Source organism: Dendronephthya gigantea, unplaced genomic scaffold (genome assembly GCF_004324835.1).
Source record: "Dendronephthya gigantea isolate DGI-Jeju-01 unplaced genomic scaffold, DenGig_1.0 000254F, whole genome shotgun sequence".
NCBI classification, from domain to species: Eukaryota; Metazoa; Cnidaria; class Anthozoa; order Malacalcyonacea; family Nephtheidae; genus Dendronephthya; species Dendronephthya gigantea.
The window spans coordinates 90,862-113,156 of record NW_021163264.1 but is presented as its reverse complement, the minus strand read 5'-3'; the positions used below and the strand labels follow the sequence as shown (position 1 = coordinate 113,156).

The 22,295-nt window shown below is 36.4% G+C and overlaps 2 protein-coding genes and 3 long non-coding RNA genes across 7 annotated transcripts in view; all 5 read left to right on the top strand.

Moving 5' to 3' along the window:
• The window catches only part of LOC114540915 (deleted in malignant brain tumors 1 protein-like), a gene marked incomplete at its 3' end in the record, with an annotated part of 36,709 nt that extends 34,937 nt beyond the window's left edge, over window positions 1-1,772 (top strand). Inside the window, exons 13-15 of the mRNA XM_028560910.1 lie at window positions 39-365; window positions 605-931; window positions 1,516-1,772. Of these exons, the coding sequence (XP_028416711.1) occupies window positions 39-365; window positions 605-931; window positions 1,516-1,772 (911 nt within the window). The remainder of the gene's footprint in view (window positions 1-38; window positions 366-604; window positions 932-1,515) is intronic.
• A 574-nt stretch (window positions 1,773-2,346) lies between these two features.
• LOC114540911 lies at window positions 2,347-3,107 on the top strand. Its single transcript, XR_003689158.1, has 2 exons — window positions 2,347-2,402; window positions 3,070-3,107. It is a non-coding gene; the product is annotated as an uncharacterized LOC114540911 (long non-coding RNA).
• Window positions 3,108-3,639: 532 nt separating this feature from the next.
• LOC114540910 lies at window positions 3,640-4,701 on the top strand. Its single transcript, XR_003689157.1, has 2 exons — window positions 3,640-3,962; window positions 4,664-4,701. It is a non-coding gene; the product is annotated as an uncharacterized LOC114540910 (long non-coding RNA).
• Window positions 4,702-5,463: 762 nt separating this feature from the next.
• LOC114540909 lies at window positions 5,464-6,263 on the top strand. Its single transcript, XR_003689156.1, has 2 exons — window positions 5,464-5,553; window positions 6,226-6,263. It is a non-coding gene; the product is annotated as an uncharacterized LOC114540909 (long non-coding RNA).
• A 129-nt stretch (window positions 6,264-6,392) lies between these two features.
• Window positions 6,393-20,298, top strand: LOC114540908 (adhesion G-protein coupled receptor G6-like). 3 transcript variants are annotated; one of them, XM_028560907.1, is made up of 14 exons: window positions 6,393-6,551; window positions 6,792-7,118; window positions 7,792-8,117; window positions 8,358-8,684; window positions 9,357-9,682; window positions 13,033-13,359; window positions 13,985-14,220; window positions 14,488-14,646; window positions 15,272-15,366; window positions 15,958-16,555; window positions 16,878-16,999; window positions 18,049-18,320; window positions 19,090-19,156; window positions 19,397-20,298. In XM_028560907.1, the coding sequence occupies exons 5-14, from the start codon at window positions 9,487-9,489 to the stop codon at window positions 19,842-19,844; spliced, it is 2,520 nt and encodes an 839-aa protein (XP_028416708.1). In that variant the 5' UTR covers window positions 6,393-6,551; window positions 6,792-7,118; window positions 7,792-8,117; window positions 8,358-8,684; window positions 9,357-9,486; the 3' UTR covers window positions 19,845-20,298. The 3 variants fall into 3 exon arrangements, 2 of the variants coding, with proteins under 2 accessions (XP_028416708.1, XP_028416707.1); XM_028560906.1 differs by lacking the exons at window positions 6,393-6,551; window positions 6,792-7,118; window positions 7,792-8,117; window positions 8,358-8,684; window positions 9,357-9,682 and adding exons at window positions 11,186-11,245; window positions 11,485-11,811; window positions 12,467-12,793; XR_003689155.1 differs by lacking the exons at window positions 6,393-6,551; window positions 6,792-7,118; window positions 7,792-8,117; ... (8 more) ...; window positions 19,090-19,156; window positions 19,397-20,298 and adding exons at window positions 9,923-10,249; window positions 10,922-10,959 and having other exon boundaries at window positions 9,590-9,682.
• The last annotated feature ends 1,997 nt before the right edge of the window (window positions 20,299-22,295 follow it).

Sequence of the window (22,295 nt, the reverse complement as noted above, 5' to 3'; positions counted from 1 at the left end):
AAAAGAGCAACAAATATAACTGGCTTTCCTTTCTACAGCTACAAATGTGTCGATCAGATTACGAGGGCCTTCAAGTGAAAGTGGTCTAGGTCGTGTTGAGGTATTCTACGATGAAACTTGGGGAACAATATGTGATGATGGATGGGATTTTAGAGACGCTAGGGTTGTATGTCGTCAACTTGGTTATTCAGATGCAATCAGATCACTTCAAGGGAGGGAGGTTCCTTCAGGTTCTGGACAAATATGGTTAGATGACGTCAGATGTACAGGAGAAGAAGAGAATATATCAAGATGTTCTCGTTCCGAATGGGGAATCAATAATTGCGATCATTCGAAAGATGCTGGAGTAGAATGTAGTAAAACAGGTGAAGTTACGAAATATCTGTTTTCCGCTATCGATTTATTGCCAATCACCAACTGAAACTTCAATGTTTTTTAATAATATATACTTCAAATGTTTTTCCGTGTCAAATACCTCGTCCAGACTAAGTTTATGCTACAGTCAATTTACTGGCACTCGGTACGAGAAAAATATTATCGTTTATTTATCGTAAAATTTGCTAGATCCGACAAATATACCTTTATATATTTTACGTTCTTTCAGGTATGCTTGTTTCAGTTAGGTTACAAGGACCAAATAGTGCAAAAGGTATTGGTCGTGTTGAAGTGTTCTACAATGGTCAATGGGGAACTATCTGTGATAATGAATGGGATATGAGAGATACTAGGGTTGTATGTCGTCAACTGGGTTATCAATATGCCGTCAGACATTTTCATTGGAGGCAGGATCTTCCTGGTTCTGAGCGCATATGGTTGGACGACGTTACTTGCAATGGAGAAGAGCGAAATATAATAAGTTGCTCTCACAATGGATGGGGAAACCATAATTGCGTGCATTCGCAAGACGTTGGAATAGAATGCACTAACACAGGTATAGCATGCGTGTACTGATAATTTCACTTTTTTCAATAATTTCGTTATATAGCAAGACGTCTTAATACAAATCTAAACTCTCTTGCATGTTCTACAATTTTACGACTCTACTGTTTGATTTCACATTTCATGACATCAATCGAGTTTGACCCCAAAAGCTGAAAATGTTCTTGTTAAATATTCACCTGGGTGGTATATGTAAAGTACGGATACGACTATCAGAGTTTGTTGTTTATGGCTTGGTTCATAGTATTTGAGACGAATTTTTGTTCCCGGTTACATCGTTTAAGATATCCTATACCAAAGCTTATAATTATAGAATACATTGCGAGTGAATAAGATATGATATCTTGTACTATAATATTGTATATCACTATTTTGATCACTATTTGATCAGTTTTCCCATTTAAATCGTTGGAAGCATTTGCATTTTTTTCCATCGGCTTGAACTGCCAATGACGTTCTCATTTTATACCTATTTTAATTTCTATCAATTTAATTCTATCATTATTTTAATTTCTATCATTATTTTAATTTCTATCATTATATCTGCGTACTCGAATGGTTTTTCCCTTTTTACAGCTTCAAATGTGTCGGTGAGATTACAAGGACCTTCAAGTAAAAATGGTACTGGTCGAGTAGAAGTATTTTACAATGGACTATGGGGAACAATCTGTGATGATGGATGGGATTTTAGAGACGCTAAGGTTTTATGTCGTCAACTTGGTTATCCAGATGCCGTCAGATCTCTTCAAGGGGGGCAGGTTCCATCAGGTTCTGGACAAATATGGTTAGCTGACGTCAGATGTACAGGAAAAGAAAAAAATATATCAACATGTTCATTCCGATGGGAATCAATAATTGTGATCATTCGAAAGATGCTGGAGTAGAATGTAGTAAAACAGGTGAAGTTATACGAAATATCTGTTTTTCGCTACCTATTTATTGCCAATCACCAACTGAAACTTCGATGTTTTTTAATAATATATACTTGAAATGTTTTTCCGTGTCAAATACCTCGTCCAGGCTAAATTTATGCTATAGCAAGTTTTACTGCCACTCTGTACGAGAAAAACATTATCCTTATTAATCGGAAAAACTGCTATATCCGGCAAATATACCTTAATATATTTTACGTTCTTTAGGTATGCTTGTTTCAGTTAGGTTACAAGGACCAAAGAGTGCAAAAGGTATGGTCGTGTTGAAGTATTCCACAATGGCCAATGGGGAACGATCTGTAATAATGAATGGGATATGAGAGATACTAGGGTTGTATGTCGTCAACGGGTTATCAATATGCCGTCAGACATTTTCATTGGAGGCAGGATCTTCCTGGTTCTGAGCGTATATGGTTGGACGACGTTGCTTGCAATGGAAGAGAGCGAAATATAACAAGTTGCTCTCACAATGGATGGGAAATCATAGTTGCGTGCATTCGCAAGACGTTGGAATTGAATGCACTAACACAGGTATAGCATGAGTGTGCTGATAGTTTCACTTTTTGTAATAATTTCGTTATTACAGGTTGTTTTAGCAAGACGTCTTAAATATCGGTCCAAACTCTCTTCCCTATTCTACAATTTACGAGTGTACTGTTTGATTTCACATTTCATGACATCAAGCGAGTTTGACCCAAAAGTATGATAATATTACTGCTCACATGATCAAATGAAATATTTCTGCGGAAAGAGATCCGTTAAGCAACTTAAACAGATATCGTGATCATAAGACTCCGGTGTGTAGTGTAAATGCATGGGTCAAGGAAATCACAACAATCAATGGACAGTACGAACAGAGTTTTGTTCATGCCTTGGTTCATAGTATTTGAAAACAGCTTTTTGCTCCGGGTAATATCGTCTCAGATTTTCTATACCACAGCTTATAATTATAGAATACATTGCGAGTGAATAAGATATGATATCTTGTACTATAATATTGTATATCACTATTTTGATACAGTTTTCCCCACTTTGAACATTTTAAATCGTTGGAAGCATTTGCATTTTTTTCCATCGGCTTGAACTGCCAATGACGTTTAGTTGGTCATGAAACTTTTTATACCTATTTTAATTTCTATCATTATTTTAATTTCTATAATTATATCTGCGCACTCGAATGGTTTTTCCCTTTTTAAAGCTTCAAATGTGTCGGTGAGATTACAAGGGCCTTCAAGTGAAAATGGTACTGGTCGAGTAGAAGTATTTTACAATGGACTATGGGGAACAATCTGTGATGATGGATGGGATTTTAGAGACGCTAAGGTTTTATGTCGTCAACTTGGTTATCCAGATGCCGTCAGATCTCTTCAAGGGGGCAGGTTCCATCAGGTTCTGGACAAATATGGTTAGCTGACGTCAGATGTACAGGAAAAGAAAAAAATATATCAACATGTTTTCATTCCGAATGGGGAATCAATAATTGTGATCATTCGAAAGATGCTGGAGTAGAATGTAGTAAACAGGTGAAGTATACGAAATATCTGTTTTTCGCTACCTATTTATTGCCAATCACCAACTGAAACTTCGATGTTTTTTAATAATATATACTTGAAATGTTTTTCCGTGTCAAATACCTCGTCCAGGCTAAATTTAATGCTATAGCAAGTTTACTGCCACTCTGTACGAGAAAAATATTATCCTTCATTAATCGGAAAAACTGCTATATCCGGCAAATATACCTTAATATATTTTACGTTCTTTTAGGTATGCTTGTTTCAGTTAGGTTACAAGGACCAAAGAGTGCAAAAGGTATTGGTCGTGTTGAAGTATTCCACAATGGCCAATGGGGAACGATCTGTAATAATGAATGGGATATGAGAGATACTAGGGTTGTATGTCGTCAACTGGGTTATCAATATGCCGTCAGACATTTTCATTGGAGGCAGGATCTTCCTGGTTCTGAGCGTATATGGTTGGACGACGTTGCTTGCAATGGAAGAGAGCGAAATATAACAAGTTGCTCTCACAATGGATGGGGAAATCATAGTTGCGTGCATTCGCAAGACGTTGGAATTGAATGCACTAACACAGGTATATAGCATGAGTGTGCTGATAGTTTCACTTTTTGTAATAATTTCGTTATTACAGGTGTTTTAGCAAGACGTCTTAAATATCGGTCCAAACTCTCTTCCCTATTCTACAATTTTACGAGTGTACTGTTTGATTTCACATTTCATGACATCAAGCGAGTTTGACCCAAAAGTATGATAATATTACTGCTTTCACATGATCAAATGAAATATTTCTGCGGAAAGAGATACCGTTAAGCAACTTAAACAGATATCGTGATCATAAGACTCCGGTGTGTAGTGTAAATGCATGGGTCAAGGAAATCACAACAATCAATGGACAGTACGAACAGAGTGTTTTGTTCATGCCTTGGTTCATAGTATTTGAAAACAGCTTTTGCTCCGGGTAATATCGTCTCAGATTTTCTATACCACAGCTTATAATTATAGAATACATTGCGAGTGAATAAGATATGATATCTTGTACTATAATATTGTATATCACTATTTTGATACAGTTTTCCCCACTTTGACATTTTAAATCGTTGGAAGCATTTGCATTTTTTTCCATCGGCTTGAACTGCCAATGACGTTTAGTTGGTCATGAAACGTTTTTATACCTATTTTAATTCTATCATTATTTTAATTCTATCATTATTTTAATTTTATCATTTCTATTTATCATTATATCTGCGCACTCGAATGGTTTTTCCCTTTTTAAAGCTTCAAATGTGTCGGTGAGATTACAAGGGCCTTCAAGTGAAAATGGTACTGGTCGAGTAGAAGTATTTTACAATGGACTATGGGGAACAATCTGTGATGATGGATGGGATTTTAGAGACGCTAAGGTTTTATGTCGTCAACTTGGTTATCCAGATGCCGTCAGATCTCTTCAAGGGGGCAGGTTCCATCAGGTTCTGGACAAATATGGTTAGCTGACGTCAGATGTACAGGAAAAGAAAAAAATATATCAACATGTTTTCATTCCGAATGGGGAATCAATAATTGTGATCATTCGAAAGATGCTGGAGTAGAATGTAGTAAAACAGGTGAAGTTATACGAAATATCTGTTTTTCGCTACCTATTTATTGCCAATCACCAACTGAAACTTCGATGTTTTTTAATAATATATACTTGAAATGTTTTTCCGTGTCAAATACCTCGTCCAGGCTAAATTTATGCTATAGCAGTTTACTGCCACTCTGTACGAGAAAATATTATCCTTCATTAATCGGAAACTGCTATATCCGGCAAATATACCTTAATATATTTTACGTTCTTTAGGTATGCTTGTTTCAGTTAGGTTACAAGGACCAAAAAGTGCAAAAGGTATTGGTCGTGTTGAAGTATTCCACAATGGCCAATGGGGAACGATCTGTAATAATGAATGGGATATGAGAGATACTAGGGTTGTATGTCGTCAACTGGGTTATCAATATGCCGTCAGACATTTTCATTGGAGGCAGGATCTTCCTGGTTCTGAGCGTATATGGTTGGACGACGTTGCTTGCAATGGAAGAGAAGCGAAATATAACAAGTTGCTCTCACAATGGATGGGGAAATCATAGTTGCGTGCATTCGCAAGACGTTGGAATTGAATGCACTAACACAGGTATAGCATGAGTGTGCTGATAGTTTCACTTTTTGTAATAATTTCGTTATTACAGGTGTTTTAGCAAGACGTCTTAAATATCGGTCCAAACTCTCTTCCCTATTCTACAATTTTACGAGTGTACTGTTTGATTTCACATTTCATGACATCAAGCGAGTTTGACCCCAAAAGTATGATAATATTACTGCTTTCACATGATCAAATGAAATATTTCTGCGGAAAGAGATACCGTTAAGCAACTTAAACAGATATCGTGATCATAAGACTCCGGTGTGTAGTGTAATGCATGGGTCAAGGAAATCACAACAATCAATGGACAGTACGAACAGAGTGTTTTGTTCATGCCTTGGTTCATAGTATTTGAAAACAGCTTTTGCTCCGGGTAATATCGTCTCAGATTTTCTATACCACAGCTTATAATTATAGAATACATTGCGAGTGAATAAGATATGATATCTGGTACTATAATATTGTATATCACTATTTTGATACAGTTTTCCCCACTTTGAACATTTTAAATCGTTGGAAGCATTTGCATTTTTTTCCATCGGCTTGAACTGGCAATGACGTTTAGTTGGTCATGAAACGTTTTTATACCTATTTTAATTTCTATCATTATTTTAATTTCTATAATTATATCTGCGCATTCGAATGGTTTTTCCCTTTTTAAAGCTTCAAATGTGTCGGTGAGATTACAAGGGCCTTCAAGTGAAAATGGTACTGGTCGAGTAGAAGTATTTTACAATGGACTATGGGGAACAATCTGTGATGATGGATGGGATTTTAGAGACGCTAAGGTTTTATGTCGTCAACTTGGTTATCCAGATGCCGTCAGATCTCTTCAAGGGGGCAGGTTCCATCAGGTTCTGGACAAATATGGTTAGCTGACGTCAGATGTACAGGAAAAGAAAAAAATATATCAACATGTTTTCATTCCGAATGGGGAATCAATAATTGTGATCATTCGAAAGATGCTGGAGTAGAATGTAGTAAAACAGGTGAAGTTATACGAAATATCTGTTTTTCGCTACCTATTTATTGCCAATCACCAACTGAAACTTCGATGTTTTTTAATAATATATACTTGAAATGTTTTTCCGTGTCAAATACCTCGTCCAGGCTAAATTTATGCTATAGCAGTTTACTGCCACTCTGTACGAGAAAAATATTATCCTTCATTAATCGGAAAAACTGCTATATCCGGCAAATATACCTTAATATATTTTACGTTCTTTTAGGTATGCTTGTTTCAGTTAGGTTACAAGGACCAAAAAGTGCAAAAGGTATTGGTCGTGTTGAAGTATTCCACAATGGCCAATGGGGAACGATCTGTAATAATGAATGGGATATGAGAGATACTAGGGTTGTATGTCGTCAACTGGGTTATCAATATGCCGTCAGACATTTTCATTGGAGGCAGGATCTTCCTGGTTCTGAGCGTATATGGTTGGACGACGTTGCTTGCAATGGAAGAGAGCGAAATATAACAAGTTGCTCTCACAATGGATGGGGAAATCATAGTTGCGTGCATTCGCAAGACGTTGGAATTGAATGCACTAACACAGGTATAGCATGAGTGTGCTGATAGTTTCACTTTTTGTAATAATTTCGTTATTACAGGTGTTTTAGCAAGACGTCTTAAATATCGGTCCAAACTCTCTTCCCTATTCTACAATTTTACGAGTGTACTGTTTGATTTCACATTTCATGACATCAAGCGAGTTTGACCCCAAAAGTATGATAATATTACTGCTTTCACATGATCAAATGAAATATTTCTGCGGAAAGAGATACCGTTAAGCAACTTAAACAGATATCGTGATCATAAGACTCCGGTGTGTAGTGTAAATGCATGGGTCAAGGAAATCACAACAATCAATGGACAGTACGAACAGAGTGTTTTGTTCATGCCTTGGTTCATAGTATTTGAAAACAGGTTTTTTTCCGGGTAATATCGTCTCAGATTTTCTATACCACAGCTTATAATTATAGAATACATTGCGAGTGAATAAGATATGATATCTTGTACTATAATATTGTATATCACTATTTTGATACAGTTTTCCCCACTTTGAACATTTTAAATCGTTGGAAGCATTTGCATTTTTTTCCATCGGCTTGAACTGCCAATGACGTTTAGTTGGTCATGAAACGTTTTTATACCTATTTTAATTTCTATCATTATTTTAATTTCTATAATTATATCTGCGCACTCGAATGGTTTTTCCCTTTTTAAAGCTTCAAATGTGTCGGTGAGATTACAAGGGCCTTCAAGTGAAAATGGTACTGGTCGAGTAGAAGTATTTTACAATGGACTATGGGGAACAATCTGTGATGATGGATGGGATTTTAGAGACGCTAAGGTTTTATGTCGTCAACTTGGTTATCCAGATGCCGTCAGATCTCTTCAAGGGGGGCAGGTTCCATCAGGTTCTGGACAAATATGGTTAGCTGACGTCAGATGTACAGGAAAAGAAAAAATATATCAACATGTTTTCATTCCGAATGGGGAATCAATAATTGTGATCATTCGAAAGATGCTGGAGTAGAATGTAGTAAAACAGGTGAAGTTATACGAAATATCTGTTTTTCGCTACCTATTTATTGCCAATCACCAACTGAAACTTCGATGTTTTTTAATAATATATACTTGAAATGTTTTTCCGTGTCAAATACCTCGTCCAGGCTAAATTAATGCTATAGCAGTTTACTGCCACTCTGTACGAGAAAAATATTATCCTTCATTAATCGGAAAAACTGCTATATCCGGCAAATATACCTTAATATATTTTACGTTCTTTTAGGTATGCTTGTTTCAGTTAGGTTACAAGGACCAAAAAGTGCAAAAGGTATTGGTCGTGTTGAAGTATTCCACAATGGCCAATGGGGAACGATCTGTAATAATGAATGGGATATGAGACATACTAGGGTTGTATGTCGTCAACTGGGTTATCAATATGCCGTCAGACATTTTCATTGGAGGCAGGATCTTCCTGGTTCTGAGCGTATATGGTTGGACGACGTTGCTTGCAATGGAAGAGAGCGAAATATAACAAGTTGCTCTCACAATGGATGGGGAAATCATAGTTGCGTGCATTCGCAAGACGTTGGAATTGAATGCACTAACACAGGTATAGCATGAGTGTGCTGATAGTTTCACTTTTTGTAATAATTTCGTTATTACAGGTGTTTTAGCAAGACGTCTTAAATATCGGTCCAAACTCTCTTCCCTATTCTACAATTTTACGAGTGTACTGTTTGATTTCACATTTCATGACATCAAGCGAGTTTGACCCCAAAAGTATGATAATATTACTGCTTTCACATGATCAAATGAAATATTTCTGCGGAAAGAGATACCGTTAAGCAACTTAAACAGATATCGTGATCATAAGACCCGGTGTGTAGTGTAAATGCATGGGTCAAGGAAATCACAACAATCAATGGACAGTACGAACAGAGTGTTTTGTTCATGCCTTGGTTCATAGTATTTGAAAACAGCTTTTGCTCCGGGTAATATCGTCTCAGATTTTCTATACCACAGCTTATAATTATAGAATACATTGCGAGTGAATAAGATATGATATCTTGTACTATAATATTGTATATCACTATTTTGATACAGTTTTCCCCACTTTGAACATTTTAAATCGTTGGAAGCATTTGCATTTTTTTCCATCGGCTTGAACTGCCAATGACGTTTAGTTGGTCATGAAACGTTTTTATACCTATTTTAATTTCTATCATTATTTTAATTTCTATAATTATATCTGCGCACTCGAATGGTTTTTCCCTTTTTAAAGCTTCAAATGTGTCGGTGAGATTACAAGGGCCTTCAAGTGAAAATGGTACTGGTCGAGTAGAAGTATTTTACAATGGACTATGGGGAACAATCTGTGATGATGGATGGGATTTTAGAGACGCTAAGGTTTTATGTCGTCAACTTGGTTATCCAGATGCCGTCAGATCTCTTCAAGGGGGCAGGTTCCATCAGGTTCTGGACAAATATGGTTAGCTGACGTCAGATGTACAGGAAAAGAAAAAAATATATCAACATGTTTTCATTCCGAATGGGGAATCAATAATTGTGATCATTCGAAAGATGCTGGAGTAGAATGTAGTAAAACAGGTGAAGTTATACGAAATATCTGTTTTCGCTACCTATTTATTGCCAATCACCAACTGAAACTTCGATGTTTTTTAATAATATATACTTGAAATGTTTTTCCGTGTCAAATACCTCGTCCAGGCTAAATTAATGCTATAGCAAGTTTACTGCCACTCTGTACGAGAAAAATATTATCCTTCATTAATCGGAAAAACTGCTATATCCGGCAAATATACCTTAATATATTTTACGTTCTTTTAGGTATGCTTGTTTCAGTTAGGTTACAAGGACCAAAAAGTGCAAAAGGTATTGGTCGTGTTGAAGTATTCCACAATGGCCAATGGGGAACGATCTGTAATAATGAATGGGATATGAGAGATACTAGGGTTGTATGTCGTCAACTGGGTTATCAATATGCCGTCAGACATTTTCATTGGAGGCAGGATCTTCCTGGTTCTGAGCGTATATGGTTGGACGACGTTGCTTGCAATGGAAGAGAGCGAAATATAACAAGTTGCTCTCACAATGGATGGGGAAATCATAGTTGCGTGCATTCGCAAGACGTTGGAATTGAATGCACTAACACAGGTATAGCATGAGTGTGCTGATAGTTTCACTTTTTGTAATAATTTCGTTATTACAGGTGTTTTAGCAAGACGTCTTAAATATCGGTCCAAACTCTCTTCCCTATTCTACAATTTTACGAGTGTACTGTTTGATTTCACATTTCATGACATCAAGCGAGTTTGACCCCAAAAGTATGATAATATTACTGCTTTCACATGATCAAATGAAATATTTCTGCGGAAAGAGATACCGTTAAGCAACTTAAACAGATATCGTGATCATAAGACCCCGGTGTGTAGTGTAAATGCATGGGTCAAGGAAATCACAACAATCAATGGACAGTACGAACAGAGTGTTTTGTTCATGCCTTGGTTCATAGTATTTGAAAACAGCTTTTGCTCCGGGTAATATCGTCTCAGATTTTCTATACCACAGCTTATAATTATAGAATACATTGCGAGTGAATAAGATATGATATCTTGTACTATAATATTGTATATCACTATTTTGATACAGTTTTCCCCACTTTGAACATTTTAAATCGTTGGAAGCATTTGCATTTTTTTCCATCGGCTTGAACTGCCAATGACGTTTAGTTGGTCATGAAACGTTTTATACCTATTTTAATTTCTATCATTATTTTAATTTCTATAATTATATCTGCGCACTCGAATGGTTTTTCCCTTTTTAAAGCTTCAAATGTGTCGGTGAGATTACAAGGGCCTTCAAGTGAAAATGGTACTGGTCGAGTAGAAGTATTTTACAATGGACTATGGGGAACAATCTGTGATGATGGATGGGATTTTAGAGACGCTAAGGTTTTATGTCGTCAACTTGGTTATCCAGATGCCGTCAGATCTCTTCAAGGGGGCAGGTTCCATCAGGTTCTGGACAAATATGGTTAGCTGACGTCAGATGTACAGGAAAAGAAAAAATATATCAACATGTTTCATTCCGAATGGGGAATCAATAATTGTGATCATTCGAAAGATGCTGGAGTAGAATGTAGTAAAACAGGTGAAGTTACGAAATATCTGTTTTCCGCTACCGATTTATTGCAAATCACCAACTGAAACTTCGATGTTTTTTAATAATATATACTTGAAATGTTTTTCCGTGTCAAATACCTCGTCCAGGCTAAATTAATGCTATAGCAAGTTTACTGCCACTCTGTACGAGAAAAATATTATCCTTCATTAATCGGAAAAACTGCTATATCCGGCAAATATACCTTAATATATTTTACGTTCTTTTAGGTATGCTAGTTTCAGTTAGGTTACAAGGACCAAAGAGTGCAAAAGGTATTGGTCGTGTTGAAGTATTCCACAATGGCCAATGGGGAACGATCTGTAATAATGAATGGGATATGAGAGATACTAGGGTTGTATGTCGTCAACTGGGTTATCAATATGCCGTCAGACATTTTCATTGGAGGCAGGATCTTCCTGGTTCTGAGCGTATATGGTTGGACGACGTTGCTTGCAATGGAAGAGAGCGAAATATAACAAGTTGCTCTCACAATGGATGGGGAAATCATAGTTGCGTGCATTCGCAAGACGTTGGAATTGAATGCACTAACACAGGTATAGCATGAGTGTGCTGATAGTTTCACTTTTTGTAATAATTTCGTTATTACAGGTGTTTTAGCAAGACGTCTTAAATATCGGTCCAAACTCTCTTCCCTATTCTACAATTTTACGAGTGTACTGTTTGATTTCACATTTCATGACATCAAGCGAGTTTGACCCCAAAAGTATGATAATATTACTGCTTTCACATGATCAAATGAAATATTTCTGCGGAAAGAGATACCGTTAAGCAACTTAAACAGATATCGTGATCATAAGACTCCGGTGTGTAGTGTAAATGCATGGGTCAAGGAAATCACAACAATCAATGGACAGTACGAACAGAGTGTTTTGTTCATGACTTGGTTCATAGTATTTGAAAACAGCTTTTGCTCCGGGTAATATCGTCTCAGATTTTCTATACCACAGCTTATAATTATAGAATACATTGCGAGTGAATAAGATATGATATCTTGTACTATAATATTGTATATCACTATTTTGATACAGTTTTCCCCACTTTGAACATTTTAAATCGTTGGAAGCATTTGCATTTTTTTCCATCGGCTTGAACTGCCAATGACGTTTAGTTGGTCATGAAACGTTTTTATACCTATTTTAATTTCTATCATTATATCTGCGTACTCGAATACTTTTTCTCTTTTTAAAGCTTCAAATGTCTCGGTGAGATTACAAGGGCCTTCAAGTGAAAATGGTACTGGTCGAGTAGAAGTATTTTACAATGGACTATGGGGAACAATCTGTGATGATGGATGGGATTTTAGAGACGCTAAGGTTGTATGTCGTCAACTTGGTTATTCAGATGCCGTCAGATCTCTTCAAGGGGGGCAGGTTCCATCAGGTTCTGGACAGATATGGTTAGCTAACGTCAGATGTACAGGAAAAGAAGAGAATATATCAAGATGTTCTCGTTCCGAATGGGGAATAAATAATTGCGATCATTCGAAAGATGCTGGAGTAGAATGTAGTAAAACAGGTGAAGTTACGAAATATCTGTTTTCCGCTACCGATTTATTACCAATCACCAACTGAAACTTCAATGTTTTTTAATAATATATACTTCAAATGTTTTTCCGTGCCGAATACCTCGTCCAGGCTAAGTTTATGATACAGTCAATTTACTGGCACTCGGTACGAGAAAAATGTTATCGTTTATTTATCGTAAAAACTGCTATATCCGCCAAATATACCTTTATATATTTTACGTTCTTTCAGGTAACCCTGTTTCAGTTAGGTTACAAGGACCAAATAGTGCAAAAGGTACTGGTCGTGTTGAAGTATTCTACAATGGTCAATGGGGAACGATCTGTAATAATGAATGGGATATGAGAGATACTACAGTTGTATGTCGTCAACTGGGTTATAAATATGCCATCAGACATTTTCATTGGAGGCAGGCTCTTCCTGGTTCTGAGCGTATATGGTTGAACGACGTTGCTTGCAATGGAAGAGAGCGAAATATAACAAGTTGCTCTCACAATGGATGGGGAAACCATAGTTGCGTGCATTTGGAAGACGTTGGAATTGAATGCACTAACACAGGTATAGCATGCGTGCACGTGTGCTGATAATTTCACTTTTTGTAATAATTTCGTTATTATAGGTGTTTTAGCAAAACGTTTTAAATATCGGTCTAAATCTCTTGACTGTTTTACAATTTTACGACTGTACATTTTGATTTCACATTTCATGACATCAAGCGAGTTTGACCCGAAAAGTATGATAATATGACTGCTTTCACATGATCAAATCAAAATTTTTTGCGTGCAGAGATACCGTAAAGCAACTTGAACAGATATTGTGATCATAAGAATCCGGTGTATAGTGTAAATGCATAGTGTCAAGGAAATCACAACAATCAAGTAAACACAATCAATTGTAGCTGCTGATTTGAATTTTGAATTTACTGTTTCTCAGAGACGACATCCCGTATATCTGACAATGTTCTTGTAAAATATTGACCTGGGTGGTATATAAAGTACGGATACGACAAACCGAGTTTTTCGTTCATGCCTTGGTTCACAGTATTTGAAAACAGTTTTTGCTCCCGGTAACATCGTTTCAGATTTTCTGTAGAACACATTGCGAGTGAATGAGATATGATATCTTATACTCTAATATTGTATGACTATTTTGATACAGTTTTCCCCACTTTGTCTTTTTAAAGGTCCTTGTCCTAGCGATATAGTCGGCACACTCGAAGCATTTGGCATTTTCAAATGGCCTGAAACACCAGTCGGAAAAAGTGCAACACTTCCTTGTCCTTACAACGACAAGTCCACCGCTAGTCGTGAATGTTTGTATTCAAATCGAACCAAGAGTGGAAGCATCTGGAGTGGGATTGTGGCAAGTAGTTGCAAATTTCAAAACAAACGAAGCAAAGATCTGTTTCAATTGTCACAGGTAGTTAAACGTCGGCAAAATAACGTGGATTATAAGCGATTAAGAATAACTTAATTCTGTAAATATGAAATCTAAACTGCATGATATTTTTCTACATGTTACTTTTCTTAGCCACAAAAGGGTGCCAAATTAAAACGACGTATGTACTATCTATCTTTCCCCTAATTGCCTGTCTTGTGTTCATTCACTTTTCATTTGAAATTACTGCGCCCAATTAGATTAGAAGCATCGACTCCTGAGTCATTGAATGCTGGAATTTATGTTTAGAAAGATATCAATACCGGAAACGTGGTTACTGCCACCGAACAACTGAAGGAATTGTCTGTTGTTGATCCCGAGAAGATTGGAACTTCTCAAGCTGAAGAAATTACCAATATCGCAAAAACATTAGAGAAAATTGTGGCAGTCAAACAGAAATCTAACGAGGTTTGTTACTTCATACATTTCTTTACCAACCGGCAATTTGATAAAAAGTAAAACAACACAAACTCCAAATAAAAATTGAACATGTTGAATATCTGGCGCAGATGGAACGCGTGCGGGAAAGGGCTCAAATCGCCACCGCAGACTAGAGAAACCTGCTTACGCCAACCGTCACGAGTGACCTTAAGCTCAGCTCATAGCTCCGGTGTGCGTCTGGCTATCTTTAAATAAATTGAGATGACAGAATAGGAATTAGAGAATGATATATTCGAAGTTTAGTAGTCAAATTTAATCCCTATTCGTATAAGTTTAATCTTTTAACGTCTGTTCACACGATCTAATTTTGTTGGATGAAATTCACTTTTGACGTATAATTATGGGATGTATGTATTATCGATAAAGCAATACCAAATTAGCTTCAGTGGATTTGCGGACTATATTCATTGCAAGTCAACAGGCTATTAAACATCAATCAGAAGTGAATTGGATCCAACAAAATTGGATCGTGTGAACAGACCTATAGAGTTTTTTTCGTCTTGATTGGGTCAAGATTTTCCTCTTAGGATATGCTCTCTTTCATACGAATGCAAACTGTCGAATTGTATTATATTTTGCATATATTTTACAGATTTCTGAAGATTTCCTTACGACAGTAGACAATGTCCTAAGTAATAAGGGTGAAGATATCATCCAAAGTGAACGGCAACACAATTCCTCTTCCAGGTAGATATATCAATAAAAAACGGTTGCAATTTTGCAGGAATATTTCTGGTCTTATTTAACTTTGAAGAATTTTCTGAAGCGCGAATCCGTGAGTTTGTCCATCACCTCATATAGTTATATTCAAATTTCAAACTTTTTGTCGCTGAAAGTTGGCAATTCCAAGACTTCAAATGGGCTTCAAACTTTTTCCTTGCATTTTTCTTACTTTTTGCAGTGTCGTTTTGGTAAATTTAGCCTTCTCTGCACTAATTCGGCGTCAAAAAATTAGATTCACATGCACTAAAATAAGAACTAAGAACCAAGAAAAAAAACTAAGAAACGAATCCGTTTCGAGCTGTTTGTAGCCAATGTGTGGAAACACATTTAAACACATTTTTTCTTTAATTTTTTTGTAAAAATGTGGCAAGCAGGGACAATGTTCCTTTACTGAAAGTTCAATTCTGTAACTGTAGATAGACAATATCATGGGTGAATTCTTCGAATAAAAGACGACATTAATTTCATCGCGCGAAATTCTTGCCCTTTCGCTCTTGAAGAGAAATAACATGGCACATTTCTAATTTTCTATGTTAATTTTTTTGGGGATTGCAGGATCGTCCGAGCTTTGAATGAATTTGCTCATAATTTAGTCCTTCATCCGAACGGCACGTTTAAAAAAGTCAAAAAGAATTACGCTCTTAATCTTCAAGCTATACAACAACAAAACTTTAGCGGGATAACGTTTTCTGGGACTGGGATTAATTGGAAACGTGAAGTAAAGTCTTTTGGAGAAAACAGCATTTCAGTCGAATCCAGCGCCAGTCTTCCAAGTTATTTATCAACCTCGCTAATTATTCCACGAACGATATTCGACGAAATAGCTGTTACAAACTGTTCAGGAAACTGCACATTCATTTTTATCTTTTATAAAGAAACAAACTTCTTCACTACGAATGAAAACACCTTGAGCCGTTTGAATAGTTTCGTAATTTCTGTGGATATTAAGGACGTATCAGTTGTAGATTTAAAGGTACCTGTGAAAATCGCTTTTCAGAGCATTTCTCCCGGGGACTTGAACAGTACTTTGTGTTCTTACTGGGAATTCAGTCTTCAGGATTGGTCACAAGTTGGTTGTTGGTTTGAAAGAGTCCTTAAAGATGGCAGAGTACTTTGTAACTGTAACCATTTTACCAATTTTGCAATGCTGATGGTAAGTCGTCACAATGTGCAAGATATGAAAAAAGGAGCGATTGCTCCAAAAAAAAACGTATTAGAGTTTAGAGCGTTTAGAATTTTTTCGATCCCTGCATTTGCGAAATGAATAGAAAAAATTTTTGGAACGAGACAGGAAGATAATAAAACCTTCAATATGAAGTAAGTAATAAAATTAGTTTTTAAAGAGATATAACGTAACCAATAATAGGTAATCAGTTGTGAGTGCATGAAGTGAGTGAGAAAAGGCATTGAATTATTTCTTTATCAGAGTTCTTGTAAATATTGAACTGAATATTTTGATTTTTTCTACATTTTAGGACATCAGCCCACCTGCAGAGGCCACGACACATGACAGAATACTTAGTGTAGTTAGCACTATTGGTTGCGCGCTTTCATTGCTTGGTCTCATCTTGACAATTATTACGATTACAATATTGAGGTAATGTAAACTATTACTTGCCATTAAGAATTGTCGCTTCACACAATCTTTCCTTTTGATCATTACAACGTATGGGCATTAATGTCTTCTTTGAAGTAATTTTAAAAATTATGATAAAGTTCTATTTCACATTAATTTTGTCATATTGTGACTAACTGTCCGCCATCTTGGATTACTTTCTAGCCTCATTAACTACAGTTTTGATTACGTCACAAGCTGGCTTAGAATTACTTCTAGCGAATAGAATAAGTATGCAGACTTGGTCTATGGGATCTTTTTCAAGTTTACTTTCAAGCCTAGTTACTTTGGTGAATGTTTGTGCACAGTTAATAGAATATACATGATTGGAGACCGCATCAGACTACAATACAACTCATTAACTATGTTGAGGTAGATTTATGCCAAAAAATGTCGCTTTCTCATCACATATCTATTGTATTTTCCACAGATAAACCAATGGCAGTCTTTTAAAAAAATGCCATTGGTACGTTTGGCTAAAATACAATAGACACGTCACGAGAAAGGAAACATTTTTTGCATAAACCTGGGGATAAGCCAAAGTTTAAAAATACTCTCATAGATCTTGCGAATGACTGAACCTGCATCTTATGCATTTAATACGCACTTTCATTGACAATTAAACTATTTACATCGAAATATTTCAGCTCAGTTGTTCAATGAATAGATAATTTGGTTTTCCATTTTGAACTTATCCACCGTTTAAGCTAAACACCTTTCGAACAACCGGCCCCTGAACAATAACATGGTTAATGAGTTGTATAACTTGTATTTTACTTTTATTTAGTATATTCCAAACTATGTAGAAAAATGTTGATGACGTGATCCCACATGTGACGTATAATGCATATCCGTGATAATCCAAGATGGCGGACAGTTAGCTAATTTTAGTGAAATATTTCATAAATAAAACACGATACGAAAATCTGATATGGAACTTCATCATAATTCTAAAAGCTAATTCAAATAAGACACTGAATAAAGACAACTAATACTCTTTAAATTAATAAACTTTCACTTCCCCTGTTTAGAGAACTCCGAACGAAAATTCCAAGCCAGATTTTGTTAAACTTCTGCATCGCGTTGGCATTAATGCTGATTGTTTTCCTGGTTTCTGCCGAGTTGCCAAAAACATTGCCGGTGTTCGGCTGTCGAGCAGCGGCAGTCGCCTTGCATTACTTCTTGTTAGCAGCGTTTTTGTGGATGGCTGTGGAAGGGTTTAATATGTATCTGGCTTTTGTTAAAGTATTTTCTTATTCGTCTCAATTCAAGTTCATGCTGAAGTGCTGTTTATTTGCCTGGGGTACGTCTTAGTAAATATATTATAACGAGGAAATGGAAGAGCTTGTATTAAACAGTTACGTAGTGGTTTCCGTGTTTGGATGGCTTGATCAAAGAGTAGTGTCGCAGCTCCTTGCAAGAATGATTTTCATAGGCTGAACATTACAATACAGTTTCTGTTTCAACCAATAGCATAGCTTCGTTCTTTAAAAAGCATAGAAAATTATTATCCAATTGGACGAAAGCCTTCGAGTGCTGCGACATGTCCCTGATCAAAACACGCAGGAATGTTGCGAGAGTTGTAAGAAAAGCGCGCGAAACAACAGCCGAAGACGAGTGATATTGCGAGCTTTTCCTAACTCAGGCAACATTGCCAAGTGTTTGGATCAGGCCGTCCAAACGCGGGAAATCATTAAGTGATTGTTTTATAAAATAGCAACATAAAGGTAGTGTTCTATTTTTGATTTCAATAAGGAAATCAATTTCTGTGTTTGTATGGCCTGATCCAAACATGGGTTTCGACAAGTCAGAACACACGTTATATACATGTTATTTGAAAGATATAAATTACATGATGTGACTTTGTAAATAACTTACAAAACGTTTCAAAATTTAATAACACGTTGTCTCAATGAACATAAAAAGTTTTGTTTACAGCAATTGTTTTGCAATAATGCAAAGACTGAGTAAAGTCTTTAGTAAGACAATTGTATTGTTTTGCTTTTAAACTGTTATATAATAATTATTATTATTTGTCTTAAATAGTCCTAATAATGCCTGGTACATTTTAGGAACTCCTGGTATAATAGTAGCAATTACAATGGTGGTTGCCATGGATGAATATGGGGACAATAATTAGTAAGTAGACTTGAAATGAGTATTCTCGTTAACGTATATTGTCATATATTATTGTGTCCAGTTGCTCTCTCCGTTACGGTTTGTTAACAGGAATATATGAATGCTAGCCGATAATTCATCGATTTTTCCGCGACCACTGACAATATTCAGAATAACGAAGTTTCTTTAATTCAATTCAAAGTTAGCAATCATAGGAAGAACATAATGGAAAGGTTATATGGGAATTGTTTATTCTTTTAGTTGTCGACTGCAAGGCTTGCCATTCATTGTGGCATTTCTCGCTCCAGCTGTTGTGATCTTCACTGGTAATATCGTTGCCTTTTGCTTCATCATTCGGTCATTGCTCACTTCCGGTACGAGAGTTACCTCTGACCGCAAAACATCGGGTTTTCAGCAAGCTAAACAAGGAATTGCGATTATGGTTCTTCTTGGCTTGACCTGGCTTTTTGGCATCCTTGCGATTGACGATACTAAAGTCGTATTTCAGTATTTGTTTGCCATTTTCAACTCACTTCAAGGCCTGTTTGTGTTTATCTTCTTTGTTATTTTACCCACTGGTACAAGACAACAACTTCGAAAGTTTGCTCGGAAAAAGACACAAGTCCAACGTCGCGATCTTCAACTAAAGCAGATGAAAGAGGAGCGTTCTCTCATACCTCATACACGTAACACTGTTGCAAACGTGTAACCATTTTCCTGGAAAACGTCATAAAAAAACGTCAACCTCGTACCTAGGCCTTATCGTAGGGGGAAGGAAAAGCCCTGGAATTCACCGAATTCCCCAAAAAAATAGGGTCACGTGGGCAGCCTTTCCCAGGCCCTTCTACTTCCTTACTACGAGAAGGTCCTGGGCACGAGGTTGATAAAACGTAAGAATAAATTTTACCTGTTGTAAGTTTAGATATCCTGTATTTAGTATAGGTATAAGCTTTTTTTTCTTTGGTGGGACTTAGATGCGAAATGGCGCTGCGGTTTAGGCTATAATAATTATAACACTGTAAATGAAAAGGGGCTAAAACTATCATAAGAAAGCTATTTCAAATCGAACGTGAAACGGCTTTTTTATGACCCTTTTAATATACAGTTAAGTAGTTCTACTATGTTTAACAAAACCTATATGTGCGGCGTGTGCGTGCATATTTGTCTGGTGAATTAAAAAACATATTACAAATAATTATGTAGTTTTTAATTAAAGTATCAGTGTTTATTAAAGTTGATATAAAGAGTACTCAATGTACTTCTGCTCTTCTGTTATCACTTTCGTTGGATTTTTGGCGATTATGAAACCGTTTCTCCCAATAAATTCTTAAATTTCTCCCAATAATGTGAGTGGAGCAGCCACTATAATCACGCTGTAGTCATGCTATGAAAATTTTAGTTATGATCATTATTCATTCCTTTAAAAATTCATTGTTTTCAGAGTCAATGAACACCACCATAATAGAAAAGCAAGACAAAATTATCAGGCGCCACCACTCTAAAACTATCAATATTTCTTTGCCAAAAGAGATTTTATTTGATAAATCTCGTTTAAACTCTGACTTTTAAAAATGCGGTGAAATTATCCGCTTTTTTGGTTTCGCAATAGATGCTTCGGGTAAAAGCAGTGATTGGCTAAAAAATCTAATATTAAACAAGACGCCTGCTCTGGCGTCAACTCCGGCGTGCCGCACGTCCCTTGAAGATAAAGCTTGTGAATATAAACACTGCAGTTTATACTCATTGATTTAGAAGCCTTGCGAACCTAAATGTTGTTTGATATTCAGACAACACACCGTGTTTTAAAAGTATAGAAGTGTTGAGAACCTGCTAAATCTTGTTCGACATTCAGAAGCACGTCGTACTTTAAAAAGTATAGAAGTTCAGCGATATTGTTAAAATCAACCAGAATCTACATGTATTAAATATATTCTCACCCCAATTAAAACTAAACTTAATCGAACAGCATCAAAAGAGTGGTTTATTTGTTCCTCTTGGATGAATTGCTGTATCATGCGAGCGAAATCAAATCGCGCCATCGGAAAATTCGCCAAAGATTTCGAGTGGTGCACCACAACTCTTGGGAGACAAAACTTTGACGTAGATAAATACGGTCACATACGCTCTTCAATGAGCGTCGCATCCAGTCAAGTCTTGGGTTCAAATGAGCATTTCAGTTTTCAACATCCTCGTCCCCAGGGCCTGGCTCCGTTGCTCTCACAGAGTTAGGCCCTGGGGACGACGGTGAGTTTTCAAATGCTAGTATATTTCGCGCCAAAACACACTTGCGACGAAGGAAAATAATTGACATGACATGAAAATATATAAAGACATGACATGAAAATATATTAACATGACAATAATAATTAGGAAATGGATGGACAAACTACGATAAGACAGGAAGTATAGCAATATATAAACCGACAAAAATATCATAAGAAGATATAATATCTCTTAAAAATGAAAGGTGTTCTTAGCGGAGTACTTCAAAACTCTCCGATCCACACATTTAACTGAATAGCAAAGCATCCAGCTGTACTATGAAATCGACACATATACCCATTTCAAGAGAGGTCTGGCTACGTGCTGTACACGTCGCATGTTTTTTATTATTATCATTCAGGGTTTTTTTTGTTTACTTAAAACACAATTTTGAAGCAAGTTTGTGATAGGCATCTCTCTTGTGATGTGGGCTATCACAAGTCAGGGGAAAGTTTGCGGATGAGATGCCGCCAGAAGCAAAAGTGAACACAGAAAGCATTCAATTATTGACAACACAATATTCATTCGTCATCATTGGCGTCAATCGAACGTTAATTGACCATATTAATTTTTCTCTAATGCCAGACTGATTTCTATTAATGGTGAAATATTGTTCTCAAGAAAAGGATAGCCAGGCATAGCTGAATATATGAACTTGGCCGATTAACATCGACGCTCAATCAACGGTTTGATTGACACCCATGCACGTCATAGACTTGTACTAACCGTCTGCAAACGAAAACTCAGCTTCAATATCTTCAAACAAAATGTCAAACTCTCAGTCTGATATCCCATCCTATAGAAAAAACGTCCGACATACACGTAATAAAAAACCCCGACGTTTTCAGTCTTGTATAATTAATCAAACAATGTAATGTTCGGGATTTAACGAATGTTT